Genomic DNA, 20,167 nt, shown 5'->3' on the forward strand with positions numbered 1-20,167 from the left:
TCCTGTCCTCAAAGTCTGTAACTGGAATTTAATTACCACCGCATAAGTTCTACCTTTTTATGCTCATCAACAAAGGATTGTGGTATTATTTCGTCAATTACGCGCTACATAATTCTTGAAGTTGTAAGTATGGAACTCTAAGACGATCCTTTATTTACCTAACCTCGAAATATTGCAGCCATCAGACCCACTCACACATCTAAGCAGGCATTCTACATATTTTCCATACGTTACATATAATATAGAACCCAAGCTTTAGAAATTGCTGTGACGCAAACAGTGCAGAAAAAAGTAATTTATCTTCGTTTATGATATGAACAACGACAAAGACAAATTGTTTGGTAAATAACAGTAGGAATGAGCGCTACCGACAATGAACGTGAGGGGTGGAAGAGGGAACAGCAGACGAACGTGATAAAAAAACAAGTGATGAAGCTAGGAGAGAGAAAATTGGCGCAACGAGGAATGAAAAGAGAAGAAAAAACTGTCAGAAAATGGGAGTATCTGGTTTGCTTTGCCAGAAGGAAATTAACTATATACGTTAATTTTTGGGGGAACGTTATGAGGCTGGAAGTGCTTCAAGGGGATATAGAATTGTGCACACAATGCAGGGGTAGCTTGCTCGAGAGGGGAACAACAGCTACAGAAAAAGAGTTCGCGATTATTTTTATTTTGTGGGCAGGAAAGTTAGGTTACCACGTAGGCAAGTGAGCCATTGCGTTTTGATTATTATGAGACAATGAAAGGTACTAACCTCTGATGTAAAGTACGCAGTTGCATGCATACTAAGGAAAACAGCGCTCAGATGCACTTGATTTGCAGAAGCACATGCATTCCAACTATTTTACAAGCGCTCCAATCACTGCGAATAGTTGCGCCTGGTATGAAACATAAAAAACGCACCATCTTAGGATGAGCCTGCTGTGACTCGAAAGGTGGTTAATGGAAGAATAAACGTGTTCGTCGAAAAAGCAGTGACAGCGTGACTGGTCGTAGTACCAGTACAAAGGAAGTACCGGATATTTTAATCTTAGTCGCAGGTTCAACGTTCGAGAGATCCGCTTAGCATTTGTTGATTTGGAAAAAGCCTCTGATAAAGTTAACAGAGAAAAACCGTCGAGCGTATTGAGAACATGGTGCTACCTCCATTTAATAAACACCTTAACAAGCCTATGTGAAAACTCAATATAGCCAAAGAGAATGAACCTACTACTATGGCTCTTTATAGGAAGGAACCCCACAGGAACAGAAATTTTCATTTCAAAAATCATCCTAAATGTGGAAATCTGTGTAGTGAAGTTAATTTGCCTTGTTATCTTTTAGAAATATTACAAATACTATCCTGAAGTTAGAATGTATTATTCTTTTTTTACAGTCACTTTGTTACACGATGTGTTTCATGAACACACCTGCAACGTGATCTCTTATCATTGTAGTAGTGTTCTACGCGAAGATCACGCATATGGATTTGACGTCCTGTCAGTAACAAAAGACATCGCATCCCTTAGTGAACGATAAGCGTCGTTAGCTACTGATGCGGAAGTCCTAATTTCTTTGATAACCACTGGGTTTTACCGGAATTTGGACCAACAGAGGGCAATGAATCTGCCTGAATAATTGATTAACGAAACTGACATGCAATCATGGCGTCTCAGTGAAACACATTTATACACGATATCTATTTTATTTCATAAATTTTTAAACACTTATTCACTTGCACCATCAAGTACCAATTCCTTGTTGTGGAAGCGATCTGAAAGAAAGGTTATCAACCAGTGCTAAAGTAGCTTAGGTTCGATATTAGTGCCACTTAGAAGCACATCGGTTGTTCTTTCCGATTTTCGGCGTTGTGCTTGGATTATAAGTGGTTAGGTTCCGCAAAAAAAGACCACACCGCTCATTAAGAAATCTAATTATAATTACTTTTTTATGCGTAACAATGTGCGAGCGGGCTGCTTCCTTTTTGTGTTCAAACTGTCAAAAGAACGAATAAAAGTCAACCAGTCATCACAACATATTGATTAGTTCATGTGCATATCGGAAACTGAACTCCATCTGACAATCTAGTGACACAAAGATGGAGCCAAGTCTTCGAAACGCACTGAGAATAATATTTAGCAGCATATTTTGTTGTTACAGCAGTAATTAACGCTGTTCTTTACGATATATTTCCCGTTTACAATGACTGCAACTGTTAAAGTTGAAGGGCACTGTGGGCGAAGGGGTAAATTTTTGCTGGTCATGGTGCGTGTTTCAGCTGTGAGCCAGGATGTAATCAACGATACAGCAACGCATACAACCCGCCGCGACCGCCCGCAGCCGCGGAGTGCCCTGGTCGGCCATCTTGCCAGCGAGTCAGCCACCCTCCTCCCCCCCACCGCCCCCCTCCCCGAGCGGGCTTAGCCCCTTTCCCCTCCCCCCAAGGCCATTCGCTCGCGGTGTGCGGCGTTGCCGCTGCCGCCGCCGCTGCGCCGAGGCGCGCGCAGCGTTGCCGCACCGCTCCGTGTTGTTCCTCGAACCAGAAGCACGTGCAAGCGGGCCGCGATGCGCGCAGCGGGCCCGTAGTACAGCGACCAGCAATTCATTTTCCCGTGCCGCGGGCTCGGCCTGAGCCCGGTGTTCGCGCGCCCTGCGTTAAGACGCCAAACGAATCCACTGTGTGTGCGTCGTGTGTGTGTATCTGTGTATCGTCGTGTCCGCACAGTCGTGGCAGTTGCGTCACGGGACGACCTGGTTGAACCTCCGCAGCTGCAGCAACCGCAGCCGCGTCCGTGCATCTCCATCTCCGGTCGGGTGCGACGTCTCAGTGTACGTACGTTCCACAGCTGCAACTGCAGCTGACACCGCGGCCTGACTACGCCCCGAGCTGTGGAGACGGCATCGACGCAGACGTTGACGGCGCCAGCGCGTCACCGATATTCCCAGCCGCCCGCACTAGCAGATGGCCGACAGCTGAAGAACGCTCGTGGAAATGCTCTTGCCAGGGTGCGTCTCCGAAGATCGCTGTCCTTTCGCGACGCGTGTGCGCGTTTCGATATGTCACCTTAGTGCTTCCGGGAACGCAATGGCATTTTTTATTCGGTAGTGGTGGCTGTGTGTCCCTCTTCCAAAAATAGTTACTCGGCGGAAAAATAGCTTTCCCTCTTATACAGTGAAAAAGTGAAAAGATCTTCTGCAGTAAATAAACAGCCAGTGATATAACATCAACAAATTTATCGCCACACTCAATCTTCCAGTGTCCCCATCATGTACCCTCCTAGTTGTTTGTGCTTAATTGTGGTGCGTTATCTCCATAGCGTATGGCAGTAGCGAAAGAGTACCAGAATTCTCGTTGTGAAATCTTGTTAGTAAGTGGACGTACAGTGGAAGTCGATTCGTGTGGCCCAAGGGTATGGACATACGTGTGTCGGAGCGGTGGGAGCCGAGCTTACTGTAAGTCAATCACCAGTAATTGTTGCCTCAGTATTGTTGTATTGTGTGATATTTAAGTGAGTGAGTGTGTTTTGCTTAGCCATACATCTATTTTCGCTGCTTTAAACAGAGACCAGAGATCTCAGTTGACCCTTTAAGGACCGCGTGCTTCAGTTTATTTCCGACTGGAGGCCTTCAAATGACTCATGATTTCTAGTTTTCAACTAGCCAGCGACTGGGATGCAGAGGCAGGAACATTCTGTAGAAATCTTTTCGTGAGAGTCACTCTGGTGGAAACAGCCGTTTGCTACGGCTTCCTATCAGAGCACTTGTAAGGAATACGAAAGTGCGCCGCGTTCAGTATCCCATCGACACAGTTGGGTTCTGCCTAACCGAAAACTGCGAGTTACTCCTACAAGCTCTTTATGCTTGATCCAGACTATTTGGTCGTTCATCGTTTTTAAGCTTCGAATATCGATTACTTTCTGCTAATTCGGCACACACACACACACACACACACACACGATTAATTGATTTCAAGTTGGTGTTTAAGTGATTCTGCTCGTACTATTCCAAGAACTCAGATTGGAGCTTAGCGCGTCAGGCATTGTTTCTGGAAAGCGTCAACAAATTATAGTTTTCGTCTTTGCGCTGTTCCTACTCCCATAGGTAGGCTACTCGCATCTTGTCTTCATTGTTGTTGATGGAGCCAAGACAGAAGATGGTGAAGACCAAAGGACATACCTAAAATCTGACTTGACTCAAGAATACGGGCTTTGTTTTGTTCCATCTTTTCATGTTCTGAACTTGGTGGGCAGCCGTTTTCCCGTACAGTAATTACCGTATTGATTGTATTACTAGAAACAAACTTTCTATACTCGCCTTCTCAGTTTCCTGTTCCAGTAATCTCGAATTTATTTGTTCCTCAACGCTGTCGGTTAGGATAATACTTTCGCGATAGGAAAGGAACCAATTCATTATGATTTTTTTTTCTTTCATTTTCGGCCACCGAACACAGTTTCCTCTAGTCGTTTGGTATACGTTTGCGAAATTAGGTAAATTTTTCAACCGCCGGCGGTGAGTTGGTACATCTCGTTCGGCGTACTGCTTATGTTTTTTTTCTGTGACACTCATTTAATTATTTATGCATAATTCAAGGCACAAAGGAATTAAAGACTTTGGCTGCCAATGGACATTGATTTACATGAATGAGGCAAGCTGACAATTTGTACCTGGTGAGAATTCGAACCCCAGTCTCCTGCTTAAGAGACAGATAGTCCCAGTCCGACACAAATTTTCTACTTGCATTATTGATATAAATCAATTACCACTGTCAGCTAATTTCTAATTCATTTGTGTCTCGATTCATAGTGTCTGTAGGATGCGGATGGCATCCGTCTTTTTAGATACGGCCGTAAGAACAACTTCTTAGTAGGATGCGTGTTTTTTTGGGGGGGAGGGGGAGGGGCGGGGGGGTCAACAACCTGTACCGACTGTAACAACAGTCAGCAGTCACCCCTACTGATCATAACCCCAGGACATAATCACTTCCTCGGAAGAACTACCCTCTTCAAGACTCAGTGGAACAGCAGTGATAAGTGATAAGTACCTGGTAAAGTGTGGACGGATTTACCTCAGAATATAGTCGGCGTTGTGTCATGATGATTGCCATCTTCTCTTTCCCATAATTTCATAAAGTACAACACATCCTGACATTCAATGCTATGTAGTACAGGCAAAGTTCTAATCCCAAGAATGGGATATCTCTTCGCATAATGGTTCTTTGTTTTCGTTGCTTGCGTCCTCCTACATTTTCGCATGACTTGTATGCTCAGTGTTAGCCATATAAAACTGGTCGCAGCGTGAAGATACAGTAACCACAAAAAGAATTCCTGATGCCGCAGTACGGGTACGGATGGACATTTATTACCATGCATCCTTCAGATTATTTTGCGTGCTCCAGATGAGCTGTAATTGTATTGAGCCGTCTGTGTTCCTAGTCTGCTGACAGCAGAGCCATTCGAGAATAAATAATTCCTGCTTGTCGGTTGGTGTTATAATTATCAGATTTATTATTGCTTGTATTCGTATTAATTTGCGGATATCTTTTGTTATATTCCTTAAAGCTATGCTCTGGTTCCCTGCATATCGTGTAGATCTTGGCCTACAACGGACTGTTTTAATTTCTTCCAATTCCGTTGGTATGGTGTTTGAGGAGATATTCTTACAACTATAGTTTTAGTAACTAAAACAAACAGCTTCGCACTCGCGTGAAACATTTTCGTCAGCTGCGCGTTGGAAGCCTGCGCCCAGCTGATATATATATTTTTTTGTTTTTTAGTGAATTTGGATCTCACTCCGTGCGTGCACTTTTAACATGTGGGCTTCATACTCAAGTTAGCGCACATGTTCTCGCAGGTCTTTTTGTAGAAGTTTTACGCTAGTATGTTACTGAGTCCCATGTATTAGAATCTAGTGACACTCAAGCCTGTTACGGGAATATGAAATGCTGTTTTACGTCACTCGTGATTTATCAAAGTATTACAGGGACCAGGCGAGAGGTGTTACCAATGTACATCTAAGATGATTTGTAAATTAATTTTAGTGTAGTCGTGCTGCTAGCATATGCTAGCTTCAGCACTGATGCAGTACGTATCTCTGCATTGGTCGTTACGTTGGATTATGTTAAAGGTGGTAGTGATTCCGCACCAGTTTTTAACAGAAGTCCCACAATACCAGGTGTGGGTCATTGTAAAAACTACGCCACACATCATCGCTGTGACGTGTTTGAGATGCGTACTAGGGGAGTTATTGGCAACATGCTCAGCAGAGAACTGACGTGTTCCGTTAGTTATTGCAGTAGACTGCGGTCATTAAAACCGCGATCATGATGATGTAGCCGTTAAGGCAAATGACGGCCCACGGTAGATGTAGAAAATACATCTACAGTAGCGATTGGTCCCCCATCCTTCTTTCCTGCACCATAGAACATTGTCACCTGACACCCAGAATGAGCGTTAGCGCTTAAAGGATATGTACGTTGCTTTCTTGTAGTATTTCGCGGTAATTCCACTTTGTCATGCCTCTTCGGTAACTTTTTCCGGAGTAGAGGGCTGCAGTCGTAAATGTCTCTGTAGACAAGATTTCTAGAGAGTTGGTGTGAGGAACCTAACCAATAATATGAAGTCAGTTTTCTACTTGTGAAACTTGCCCTTATCCCGTAAATAGCTAATCAATGTATTTTTTTTAAGATTTTAAGCCTTCTCTGCGTCACAGTTGCATGGTTCTGTAGAAATCCTGCATAGTAACTATCACGGTTTATTATCGTAAAAATAAGTGATTAGCGATTGTTTATTATTATTACCGTTTTTATTACACCGTAGGACCTGAACTAAGAAATTATGATCGTATTTTAAAACCGACACACCCTTCGTCTTTTGCGTCACAGCTGGTATTGAACACTGATCGATGACGTGGCGCGGTCTGCGTTTCCTTTTAAGGCCTCAGTGGCAAACAGAAACTTTGGGAAACTGCACCAATCGCTACTGTAGCAGTTTTCCATGTGTAGCTTACCGTATTGTGCCTAGGTAATAACTATCTGAATATTAATGCATTCGTTTTTCTCACGTGGAAATTCACCGTACGGAATGACCTCGATATGCTAACACGCCCGGACGTATTGACATTTTTTTGTGGCGTTCTTGGTTGCAACACGACATTCGAACCGAAGTCCTGATTATAAATACAATTCAATTAGCGCCCAACATCTAAAATTACTCGCTGGTCTTATCCGCACACGCTAATTGAAAATTCGCTCAGACATTTTCTATTCAGACACGCATCGTCAGCGCTGTTTTTCGATTTATAACATAAAATACATGTGTTGTACGTGGAGCCCATATATAATGTTACGAGGTTGATTATACATTTAAATGTACTAGGACAATGCATAAAGCATATATGTTTATGTTTGAGATTCCTCTAATCTTTCAAAATTTCTAGTCACGTATTAAGGTAACCATGTGAAATCAAAAGAATCGTAACGTTTCAGTCACGACTTTACTTATGAATATTGTGTGTATCTGTAGCACAACAATCTTCATCAATATAATAGTAATTGGTAAATTCCCCTAATAAATTTGCTGTGTTGAAGAACTAGAGGGACCAGGAGAGCCGATGACTTACTTGTGAAGCTACTATCACACTCTCACTCGGGAGAACTACGGAAAACTGCGTGAGAAGTTTTCTGGGAAATGAAACTAGATCTGAATTATAGTTAAAATGAAGAGAACTAAAGATACTGGAAAATGTGCGCGATATTTTAATTGTAGACCGTAGAGCAATGAAAAAAGCTGTAAATCTACTGTAAACTACTACGCTTAATGAAGAAGATAGAGTTCTGCAACAGAGCGAGAATTCATGCCACAGAAAACAACGCGTGATTTAATAGCCGATATTGTTTATGCGCTTTCATTCTGCAGAAGGGATACACTGAATGTTCTAAGACATTCTTTAGTATATAAGTCGTATCGTAACTGAATTCACTAATCCAGTTTGTAACTGCACTTAATATGTTAGATCAAACTGAATTACAATATTTTTTTATGTATTGGGTTGGGGGTCATCGTCTGTACTAATGTAAGTTAATGTAAGCAGCAGTAATCGATTATCGACTTATTAGTGGATAAAATGCCGTGTTCCTTCTTTTTGAGCTGTTCACCTGCTATATATGTTTGTTTGGCCGTTATCAAAGGACTATGCTACGACCCCCGACTAAAATGAAATTTCTGTTACCTTCAGTAGCAAGTTGTCAGTTACGAGGAACGAGAAACGCCTTTTGCAAGTGAGACGTGTGCTGCGAACGAATGCGGAGTTTCACAAGTTCCGTTATCGGAGTGGCGCCAGTGGTCGTCCCACAAGATTTCTGCAAATTCTCTCGGAGCAATGTAAGAAAAAAAGGCGTTGTGCTTTAAACTTGAATCTTGTTCACACTTAATACAATGTTCAATAACTCCCTGCTGGGGAAAAGCTACCGAGAGACATGGTGAATATAAAAAAAGAAAAAAAAAAACATATTACACCATATATTTATCATACCACCTTGCATTCTGTATCAACCGTTAAGGCATTGAGGACCAGGGTTCAGATCCCCGTCCGACCATCTTGTGTAAATTTTTTAATGGTCCCCCGAAATCACGTTAGGGAAATATCGCAATTGTTCCTCTGATAAATAAACAGCTGATTTTGCTTCCCAGTACCGGTCATCCCGTCTCTAAGGACGTTACGTTTTCGACAACTTCCTTACTAACGAGATTATTCACGAGGAAGTTACTGTCAGGTTAACTGTTTGTAAATAAAAAAATACGTAGGCCTATATGACTCATATTTCTACGTAATTTTCTCGCATTACTTTACTGTTGTGCCGAATATGATTAAACAGTTTTGCCTCATCATTGAAACGTGAAATACAATAATATACCACGAGAAGGGAAAGAAGATAGGGTTTAACGCCCAGTCGACGACGAAATATGGGAAAGGAAGTTGGCCTTCTTTTCAAAAGATACATTATGGCGTTTGCTGTAAGCAATTGAAGAAAACATTAAACAAACCTTGTTCTGGGTGCTCTGACGGGGTTCTGAACCGCCGTGTACCCGAATTGGAGTCCTATGTCATGCCACGTTACCTGGAAAGAAAGACACCTTTTTTTGTGCTACTCGCAGGTGAGATTCCCATACTAATTGTGGATAGCTGTCCGTGAACGGCAAAGTTAACACTTTCTGCCACAGTCACAATGTTTAATATTTATTTGAAACACCACATACGAGATAAATAACTCCTTTAATTACAGAATAGTCATTAATTTGTAATCTGCTCCTGTGCCACACAACCCATCCGTCTATGTTGGTTGGTTGGATGAATTTTTTATTCCATTTGAGATAATTATATCTTTTAAGTTCGCAGCTAGCAAATAACGGTAGTCACTCTATTCCCAAGGCAGGATCGAACCCAAGACCATGGAGGTGGCTTATGCAGATTTTGTGATCACAAGCAATCACTTACGGAGAAGCCAGCGGTTTGTTGTATGCTATACTATTAAAGTAGAAATGCTGATTGTGATACGTATAGACAAGAATGTGCAGTGAACTTCATCTATATCCAACTCATTGTCAACTTTTCTCTTCTTCACACGATCTTCATATGTCGTCGTACTGACACTGTGATTGGTGCAGTTACTCTTTGTGTCTGTAAACACTGAAGTCTGTTTACAGTCCACTTGCAGTATGGCCGGCGCAGGGGGTAGTTTTGAAGACAATACGCTACCGTGAGTTTTGAGAAAATTCATTATACCAATAAGTTTGAATTGTGCATATAGGTTCATATTTTTATATGCGTGTGTTGGAACATCTGTTGACAGGGTGCCCGTTGATTAACCCGTTATATGTTTATAACTGTGAGCTGTACACAGCTAGGGCGAACGAAAAGCGGAGCCGTTGCAACAAATCGCAGCCATTACATCACTATTGCTACATTATATACATGTTTAGTATCTTTTACAACAAATTTGTGGAAAACTGTAATATTCTTTATTCTTTTCAAAACATATTAACACTAGAAAAGCACTCGCATTTCTCTGAATACCGCAGTGAATATTTTACCTGCTGCGTACTGTATATGTAACCCAGAAAAATATCCGCATGATCTGCTTCGCCGAGATTAATGAGTATTTATTAATGATTATCTGTTTCTCATTTGTAGGAGTCCATTTTATACTAGGGCATCATACGATCATATTGGGCGTCTTTCTTCACACTTTGAAATTTACATTGAGCTAGTTGCAGTTCCAATAGCTTTCGTACGCAGGCTATATGGGAGAACGCATGGGGGACGTGGGCTTTCAGTAAGCAGCGGTGAAATTCAATATGTGGAATACGTGGACTCTGTGTTAATACACGGCATCCACCGTGCAAAGTATGGTAAACAGTGTTTTGTAACTGTCCTATTCGCAGATAATGCACGACAAGAAAATAAATGTAGTATGTGTGCTTTTAGGTGTGTCTGTTTCTCCTTTGGCTCATATTGAGATAAACTTGTTGGTACGCAAATATGTTCTTGGACTCATATTCAGATCGCGTATTCAGACTCTATATCATCGTAATATACAACGGTTAAAATTCGTGTTCGACCATCGTGATTTAGGTTGTCTGTGATTTTCCTAAACAGCACCATGCAAATACCGGGCTGGATCTTTTGAAAAGGGCGTGGACGATTTCCATCCCCAACCTTTCGTAATATAATGTTGTATCCCGTCCCAAATGACCTCATTGTCGACGGGTCGTTGAACTCTGTCATCTTTTCTCTCATAATACACGTTTTGCCAGGCGTTTGTATTGAATCGCCAGTAATCGTTTGATTTTATTGTTCCATATTAATCACTACTTTACAGTGGACATAGCGTTAGCATTAGTAAAAATTCTTAGATTTCGTTTTACACCTTCCTTTTCCTCCACATCCACTGCATAATAAGTTTTGGAATTCCCCCCACTGAGACTTTATATCGCAATAGAACATTTTTATAATCAGAAGAGACGTGAAACAGAAAACTTAAGAGAGATGACGTGTTTCATCACAAAAGTGGGTGGCCATTGTTTCGTGCATCTTCTTTCCAGTAAGTCTATCTCATCTTCGATGAATCGTTGAAAATCGTTACGACAGCTGATCTGCGTTGTAACTGAGAATTCGTATTGTAGTTTTTAGGTAAAATGAGGCATAAACTTCTGTTGAGATAACATTGGCATTATGTTCACTGACTTTACAAACGTCCATGGAGGATAAGATACCGACACCATAGAAACGATGTATATAAGGCACAGAGACGTGAGGATTCAACATAGAGCCCATCCACAGTAAATACCAAGTCATTGTCTTACATATTTGCCCCTGTTGCGTATTGTCTATGTTGTACCAATTGGAACTGAATCGATCTCTGTTCAAAGTTCTGCTATTGTAGATACGATTCATTGTTATATTCCATCTAAATTTGCCCCTTGATAATTTTGAAAACACACATCAGGCTATTCGTTATTTGCAATTTCTGATATAATTGACTCTCTTAAGTTTCTCCAAAGTATGCCGCTCCGCCCTTTAAATACTTACGTTCTTGCTTTCCATTACGAATTTCGGTCGTTACTGTTGTTTCAAAAACTTTGAATATCATTACGATTATGTTCTGTGGTTTCTGTATTTCCCATAGTATCAGAGAAGACGATCGTCAGCTGCTAAGTGGTTAAGGGTCGCAGCTTAACAGAACGTTGTGTTTTTCTTTCTTGGATATGGATGGCTCGTTGATTGCATATGAAATCATGATAGTGTTGAGCGTACCCCTACATTTGTAGAAGACATTACTGTGTAAAGTTTGTGCCTCTTAGGGAGCTGTGAAGCCACATTTCAAAAGAAAAAGCAGGTTATAGTCGAATGTGTGAGTACTATAATTTTGTTATGGCCGTTTGCGAGTTCTAAAAGCGCATCTGCGATAAAGGCAGTTTAGTGACGGAATAGCTTAGTTATCGTGTAACTGCACATTTCTTAAAGTAGTTGTTTTCTTACCTCTTTGTTGTGGAGAAAGTCAAGACTTCAGATGTCCTACAGGAAGAGTGGTAATATCTGTGCAAACTATTCCACCCGAACTACTTGCCGATTTAGTTTATTTGTGCACAAGCCAAGTCATATTCGTCTGTATTATAAACCCACCACATTTAAAAGCTCGTTATTCGCTTGTGCACGTAATTTTGCACTGTCAAATAGCAGCAGACGGTTCACGCAGTCTTGTTTGTTAAATACAATGTAGGGCAGTTCCTGAATATCTATTTTAATTTCGAAATACAACGGTTATCTGTTATCACTTCTGTGATATTGTAGTACAAAGCTATGTGCAAGTTGTGTTGACGTCGTTACAGATAAATTGGCTAAGTGGATATTTTAAATTTGTGCATTGACAAAATTCTGTGAACAAAGTACGTAGAAGTTGAACCTTAAAAGTTTATAAAGGAAATTAACAATGCCTCATACTTTGTTCTGTGTAGTTCTGTTACAGATTAAATGAAATTTGGTGGAGAAAATTGCCATATAATTGTTGTATGGTTGTGGAATGTAGCTCCTAAAACCTTTTTCAGTCTATATAGCGTTGCATGCAGTTTGTTGATGCACTAGTTGTCTCAGATTACAGAATTATTACAGTTGGATATTGATCATTTAGCTGCAGATAATTAATGGAAAGTTTCAGTGTTGAAGTATCATTTAATCCTACAATTCTTTCTGGTACGTAATGTGAAAATATTAGTGAGTCCAGACGATATAAAATTGCTCTGCAGTTGGGACTCAACATTAAGCTGCGTGTTCTGCTTGGCAATAGTTTTGAAGTCTGGGTTGGCTTAAGGATGCCCTAGGATAAGTTGCTGAATTGTTTCCTGCTCTTTCAGGTTGTTGTTAGTAACTGTCTCATGTTTAATGCCGTTTGATGAAATGTAAGTTTTGATATTTAAAGACATCTTCTAAGCATATAGAAACACCGCCAAAAGGAATTACGTCACAATAAGTTCTCTAAAAATAACCGCCATGGCAGGAAAATAACGTAGGTGCATGTGTAAAACGCACCAAACATTCAGAGTACGTGGAATTACAGAGGTTTCACCAGCATGCATGCTGTACTACGGTACCCAGAAACTGGCTTTGAAGAGTTTAGCATAATTGTGAACTTGTACGTAAGAAATCGTTTGAGGAGGGAGAAGGAAAATATAACAGGACAGGAAAATAGCTTTCAGTGGATTCAGAGATAGGTAGCAACATATGCCTGCTGTTGAATCACGAAGTGTTCGAAAATGGTTCAAATGGCTCTGAGCACTATGGGACTTAACATCTGTGGTCATCAGGCCCCTAGAACTTAGAACTACTTAAACCTAACTAACCTAAGGACATCACACACATCCATGCCCGAGGCAGGATTCGAATCTGCGACCGTAGCAGTCCCGCGGTTCCGGACTTCACGAAGTGTAATTGACGCGTATCCGAGCCCAATACTGTTATATTCAGTGTATGAGGGGTCACGTTGCGTTCTCTCCTGCAGTACTAACAGCGTGTATTAGCAATTCTGTGTTCATCTGTGACAGTGTCCTGCAGTAACCGGAATTCTGCGCCATCACATAGCAGCAAATGCTAGATTGCAACACTTCACGCTATGTACTACTCTATACCTCAGTACTCAAAAGCAGAATTGTTGCACAAGAAATGTTGATCTTTTGCAGCCTCCACTGCGCTGGAATTAATGTAATTTGACACTATTAAAGCTCCAGTAAATACCGCCACTTGTACTTCGTCTCTACGTCGAGCGAAGTCATTCTGAGCTAGCTGAGTGGTCAGCGCGGCAGAATGCTATGTAAAGGGGCCCGGGTTCGATTCCCGGTTGGTTGTAGGATTTTCCCCGCTCATGGACCGGTGTTATGTAGTCTTCATCACATCTACATCGATATGCAAGTCGCCGAAGCGGCGTCAACTAAAAAGACTTGCACTAGTCAACCGGTCTACCCGACGGGAGGCCCTAGCCACACAACATTTCATTCTCAGATTAATGGCTATCTACTGATTATGCTAGGTTCTGACGTATAGTTTTATTTCGCAATGCCTGTCTTCACACAGAAGCGAAGTGGTCATGTATAGGGCGCCGCATTTACGTTTACAATATCGCTCTAGTCCTTAAACTGCTCTTCCGTATACTACCGTGGAAGACAGCTCAGTTGTAAGACACTGGACTCGCTTTCGGGAATACCCCAGTTCAGATTCCCGTCCAGCCAACCCTGTTTAAGCGAAATGCTGTATGTTTCCTGTGAGAAGGCTGATCTTCTACAGACCGAGATTGTGCTCTGTTTCTAATGACCTCGTCGCCGGACATTCAACCTTAATCCAATTTCCTTCTTCTTTACTCTCTTCTCGAAACCATGAGGCCATTGGAGGTAAGTGCAAAATCTCTCTTTTTTGGTTAGAAAAATTTTCACTTGAATCTCTCCTTTAGACTAGGAAAATTTCAAAGGTGTGATAGTTTTCCCATTGTCTGTGCCACATGGCTTAAGTGCTGCTAATAATTACACTAGTTAACACCAAGTGACCGATTAATTTCCCTTTTATTATTCCGATGACCGTGAATGTGGCATTTTTGAAAAAGTAGTTACGTCGATTGGAGTGGACCAGAATTCCCCAGTATTTCGTAGGACCGCCCAGGACGTAAAGTGTGATATGTTTCTTGAGGTTAGGTGTGTGGACACAGCCACGTAGCCATAACTCTAGTTTTGAAACAGATGTACGCCATCGCGGTTGTTTTGCAACAGAAGGCGATAACATTTTTGACCAGTGTTAATAAGCATGTGACGCATCATGTGAAGGTTGCTGTGTGGACGGGTTACTCTTGTAACCGAAATTGCAGATCTGAAGATGGTTCTAGAGAAACCGAAACCGGTCATGTGGATAAACATTTTTGCAATCAAGACGGGATTATAAGTAACATTAATAATCTTAAGCTGCAAAGCAGTTTCGCGCCGTGTAGCTCGGTAACCTTGCCCTTGTTCTGCAGTCTCGTCACCGGCCCGGCGCCACGTCGTTTATGTTTCGGTGTCAGCGCAGCAGTGATCACGTTGCAGTGACCGTTGTTCCCTGGCGGCCACTGCGGAAGCCATGAAAAACGCGAAGATCGCTCTTGCTGTACCAGCACAAGCTTTCAGCATATCTCCCTTTTCATCTGCGTCTTCTGAATTTTACTTTTGCCGTGAGCCATCTTTGTTTTGAAGCTCTTTGTTAGAGGTGCTGGTTGTATCCGATCGCACGACGTGGCGTATTGATTACTATTATTACCAATGCTACGTTATTTGACTGGATAGAACTGTATCGACGGGATCTGGACTACATTAATCAAGGGCAGCAAGAACTACAATACAGCAGTAAAATGAATATTTTTGTCACACAATACGTGCAAGAACGATGCGTAGGGGTTGTGGATTCCTATAGTCACCTAAACCTGCTTCGTGAAACGTAGAAAGCACAGTTTGTCAGGATACTTTGCGCCTGTCTTAAGTGTCTCCCAGTTCAGTTTCATCGGCATTTCTGTGGCACTCTTCCACAAGTTAAACCAATCCACTTTAGCAATATTGTGCGACGGTTCATATTTTAGGATGAGCCATATAATTTATTTATGAGCAATCTCATCTGTAGACTGATTGCTTTCCCCTATTATATTACGAATAAACTATGGACTGCTAGTTGCTTTACCTACGAATGATCCTTTGCCGGCTGGCCGAGGTGGCCGAGCGGTTCTAGGCGCTACAGTCTGGAACCGCTACGGTAGCAGGTTCGAATCCTGCCTCGGGCATGAATGTGTGTGACGTCCTTAGGTTAGTTGGGTTTAAGTAGTTCTAAGTTCTAGGGGACTGATGACCTCAGAAAAGTCCCATAGTGCGCAGAGCTATTTTTATCCTGCAGAGTGGCCTCATAACAGCTGGCTGTAGCTGATGCGAATCAGAAGTGAGGTATAGTAATCCTTTAGTAGGCGCTGTCTTGTTACAATGCCTTTTAGTTTCCTCAGAAGGAGAGCCCGTGAAAGCTTCACACGCGCATGTGCATTGTCCCCTTACAAGCTAATTTACTGTCGCTATTGGAAATGAGAAATTTAACAAATTCCGACATTTCCCAGTGCTCCTGCGCCACTGAACCTAGGTTTCGTCCTCCGTATTTTGTTTACATTGGTGTTACCTTGTTTGCATTAAACCACCCTTTGGCTTCGTCGAACTGAATATCTGCTTGTTTTACGGACTGCCTGTTACTATTGCTGCTCACGAACATTTTTATGTCGTCTGTAAAATATAGTGTGACCAATTGAACTTAATAACAGTAATTAAAAACAGCAGAATGCCTATTACAGATCATTGTGTTCCAATTTCTCTTCGCATGGAACACTTCTTCTTGTACTGATTATTTCGTGATGTCTGTCCGGTAAGAATCGAATGTGGCTAGGGCAGGTTCTCCAGTTCCATAGGACTCTTTTGCAAGCAGGGCTGTGTGTGTGGTACAGTTAGAGGACTCAAAGATTACAAGGTACCAGAGCTATAGCATGTCTTCCTTCAAACTTTTGCTTCATCTATCTAATTAGGGCGAGTGCTGTATTCGTCTGTGGAAGGAGCAGAGCTCAAATTTCGGTCCCATGTACTGGGTTAAGAATCCCCTTTATCTCTAAAATTGCCTTATAGAGAATGGTCCCTTTAGAAATTGTCACTGTTGCTATCGTTCCCCCTCCTTGACCTACCATGAACAGTATGTAATGACCCCTTCATTGGCGGGACGGTTAAACCTGTCTTATTCCATTTTCTCCGTATCTGTTGCAACAAATGGCCAATCACTCTGTCCATATTCAGTACCTTCATTAATGCCGCAGATACATTTCGTGGAGCACAAGAGTTCAATCATGGAAAGTCTGCCACTCTATAAAGATTATTCATGTTTCTAAATACTGACTAAAGTAAAAATAAATGTATTTTTTCCTGCGATAAGCGACATATCGACATTTGTTTAATGCTTTGGCCACATCCATTTAATTTTCACTAATCATAATTACACCTTCCACTCAGCTCTAGTTTGTTACCTGGAACCCATATTTGTTTCTCTGCTTCTTTAGTAATTTCTTACATACAACTCTCCTTTAGTCACTGAGTACTCTTTTGAATAGTTTATGCAGTACATGTCGTACTGCAGTGCGACAAACTGTTAATACAGGCTGGTTGCAAGCTTTCCTTTCTAGACACATCATAGGCTTAATTCCGTATATCTTCTTTAGTTTTTACACGACAGCATGTGCTAAATACAAGAAACAAGCGTAAGACACTGCAGATAAACATCTCCACTAAACAGTTGTAACGAAATTACACTTTACATCAGCGAAGAAACGGAAATCCCTTAAAGTCATTAGGTCAATATCTACAAGTGGAATATAATATCCATCTGATGGCTTATGTAGGCGTTTTATGGTACCTAGCAAAGGACATGAGCTGCCGTTCAGTGGATAAGGCATGGTTTCTGTAACGATATTTTTCATCTAAAACTTCTCAGAAACATGATACGCAGTTAAAAATGTCCGTTGATATCAATATATAGAAAGTGTCCATTATTGCACTGTCGTTAGCTTAATTTATCTATGTAATTAGGCCGTAGGTCGAATGCTTGACTCGATTACGGAAGGAGCAAGGTTCAAATTCCCCTCAGATCACGAAGACCGTTAGCGTAGAAGCTGTTCTAGAATGGACAGAATTACAATCAGCCAATGTTCGCTAGATAGCAGATCCCCTTCTTTTAACAACTGTAGAAGGAAGCAAGGTTTTTAGCTAGACACTAGATCACATATAAACTGTAAATAATTGCGCTTACGGGTGTACGACTTTATTTAGAAGTAATTTTTGTGTGGAGCATGCAACGTCATGCTAGGAAATAATGCCCACATTGCCGACAAAACATATAAAGGTGGGCATGAAATACAAAATTCTAGAAACGCATCTTACTTGGAACAATAAAAATGTCTTTATGAAATGACTGGTAACAGAAGTTGTTTATTTTCCGCAAAACAATTACCTTGTATTCACAAAGAAAGCTTGTATCACAGTGATAATTTAATGAATAAATTGGCTTATAATTATGTTATATTAATACTAGCGAGTGAGTGGGATGCTTGTTCATAACTGACATCCGTTACCGTTACCTAGCTTTCGGTGAAATATACTCGAGAATCTTGTATGATTATAACATTTGCCCGACTACGTTTTAGGTACCTTTGGATGTATACGCACTAAGGACTGATCGCAGACTTGCAGCCGGAGCTAATTTACATACAGTTCTTAAAAGGTTTTTATATTGTGCCCCATCGTGAGACGATGAACGATTGTTTCGATCAAAATGTTCATCATTTTACCAACTGGCGCCCTCTATAACCCAAAAGAATTATACTTAAGAAGAGGGGGAAGTACATATACTATGGAATGTTTGAAAGGTAGCAAAAAATGCAGCTGAAGATTACACAAATAATTTGCAAATTTAATAATTGCAAACCTGTATAAAAATGCCTTACAAAAATCCCGTATTACCTTTGAGAAACGACGTAACCCTCAAAGCCAGTAAGGTGACTTTTTTTCTTCTACGTGGAGCAAAATTCGACTTTGAAGGAATGTTACTCGGTATTCATGATGCCTGACACAATTGTCGATTTAAGCGTAAAGAAAGACACTAATATGAAGCGTTACAAAACTGAGAAGAAAGATACGCTAAATATGGAACCCAGGAAGAAGGCAGTGGGAGCAGCTTTAGGAAGCAAAGTTATACAAGATGGCGGAAGGGAGCCAGACTCACGCTCGCAATGCACGCTTTCCGTATAAATGTTGTGGAATGAAATATTGATCTTACGTTAATGAAGTATGGAGTGGAGTTGTGAAACAAGTGTGTGTCACAGGTGGAAATGGAAGCACTTGAAATGGTTTGTTTCGGAAGTACATTAAGGCTCAGTTGGTGAGGCGGCAAGAAAATGAAATCGTAAGAGGTGGAGGAACAGATTGGTGATAGTCGTCTGAAGAGGTATTGATTTAATTAATTTGCTGTGATAGAGCAAGGACCGGAAAGTAGGAATTGTAGGGAAAGACAGATCGGAATGCACTGCACATATTATTACTACTTATTGAGGGCTGAAAAGACTGATTCAGTTTCGTTTTATTTCAGCTTTTTCTCGAAGAACTATATTACAGTAGTACTGTATTCAGTTCTGTTTCGTATCATATTTCTACTTCTTCACAATGCGGATTATTGTTCCTTATTGATGACTCAAGTCATTTTTCCGTAATGCCAGGGCAAGTGAGACTTACTCTACAACTTTCTTTTCTTGCGCTGCTGTTTTCCTTAGCCTTTCACTGCGACTTTCCATTTAAATCCTTTACTGATTTTAAAACTCTTATCGTTTGTTTTTTGTTGTTGTTGTTGTTGTTTAATGCGTTTTCTCCAGTCACCTTCACCTTGTGCTATTCTGTGCTGAACAATCGTGACAAATTCTGTGAATTTTTTTATTTATCTTTTTAAGTTGGAAGGTCGGCTAAGAAACTAATAAGCTGCATCACTACCGGACGCCATGTACAGGTTTTGCGTTTTAGTTATTGCCATTTACTTTTCTTCTCCACTTTACTGTTTAAGCATTTGTCTGTACTATGTTAAGATCGTCTCTCACCATCTCTTCCCCCAGGATCTTCGTGCAGCGTCTGGGCAGTGACACGCGTACCATTTGGTACTGAACAGTTCAGTCTGTCCACATTTCGGAACTTTCTTCCCGTAGACAGCTTGCTTTTAATATCAATAATTATTTTCGGATACTGTAAGTTAGCGAATGCCTCCTTACTCGAAAACACTTTCCAAAAAACTTCAAATACCTGAAAGATTGCTGCTGAAGTAGTGTTCCTGGCACTTACTAAATGTTCCTCAAGCTGTTACGTGCATGTAAGATCACCATCGATACTCGACTACTTTTGTTTTTCTGCGAGTGCCCACTCTATCCACTGTGACACTGCATATTTTTTTCTGTGAACCTTATCGTCAGTTATGAGTAGTCAGACAAGTATTGTTGTCCTTGGAAATATATTTCCCTTACATCTATGAGCTATGGAAATAATCATTCTTGATAATGACACCTCTTACAGTC

At 41.1% G+C, this 20,167-nt stretch overlaps 1 protein-coding gene across 2 annotated transcripts in view; it reads left to right on the forward strand.

The window, feature by feature from the left end:
- The first annotated feature begins 2,427 nt into the window (after positions 1–2,427).
- Positions 2,428–20,167, forward strand: part of LOC126284927 (nuclear receptor corepressor 1-like) — a 355,946-nt gene continuing 338,206 nt past the window's right edge. Inside the window, exon 1 of one of the 2 annotated variants that reach the window (XM_049984190.1) lies at positions 2,428–3,432. In XM_049984190.1, the coding sequence (XP_049840147.1) occupies positions 3,392–3,432 (41 nt within the window). In that variant the 5' untranslated portion in view covers positions 2,428–3,391. The remainder of the gene's footprint in view (positions 3,433–20,167) is intronic. The other variant, XM_049984191.1, reaches the window with a different exon arrangement.

Source organism: Schistocerca gregaria, chromosome 8 (assembly GCF_023897955.1).
Source record: "Schistocerca gregaria isolate iqSchGreg1 chromosome 8, iqSchGreg1.2, whole genome shotgun sequence".
Taxonomy (NCBI): Eukaryota; Metazoa; Arthropoda; class Insecta; order Orthoptera; family Acrididae; genus Schistocerca; species Schistocerca gregaria.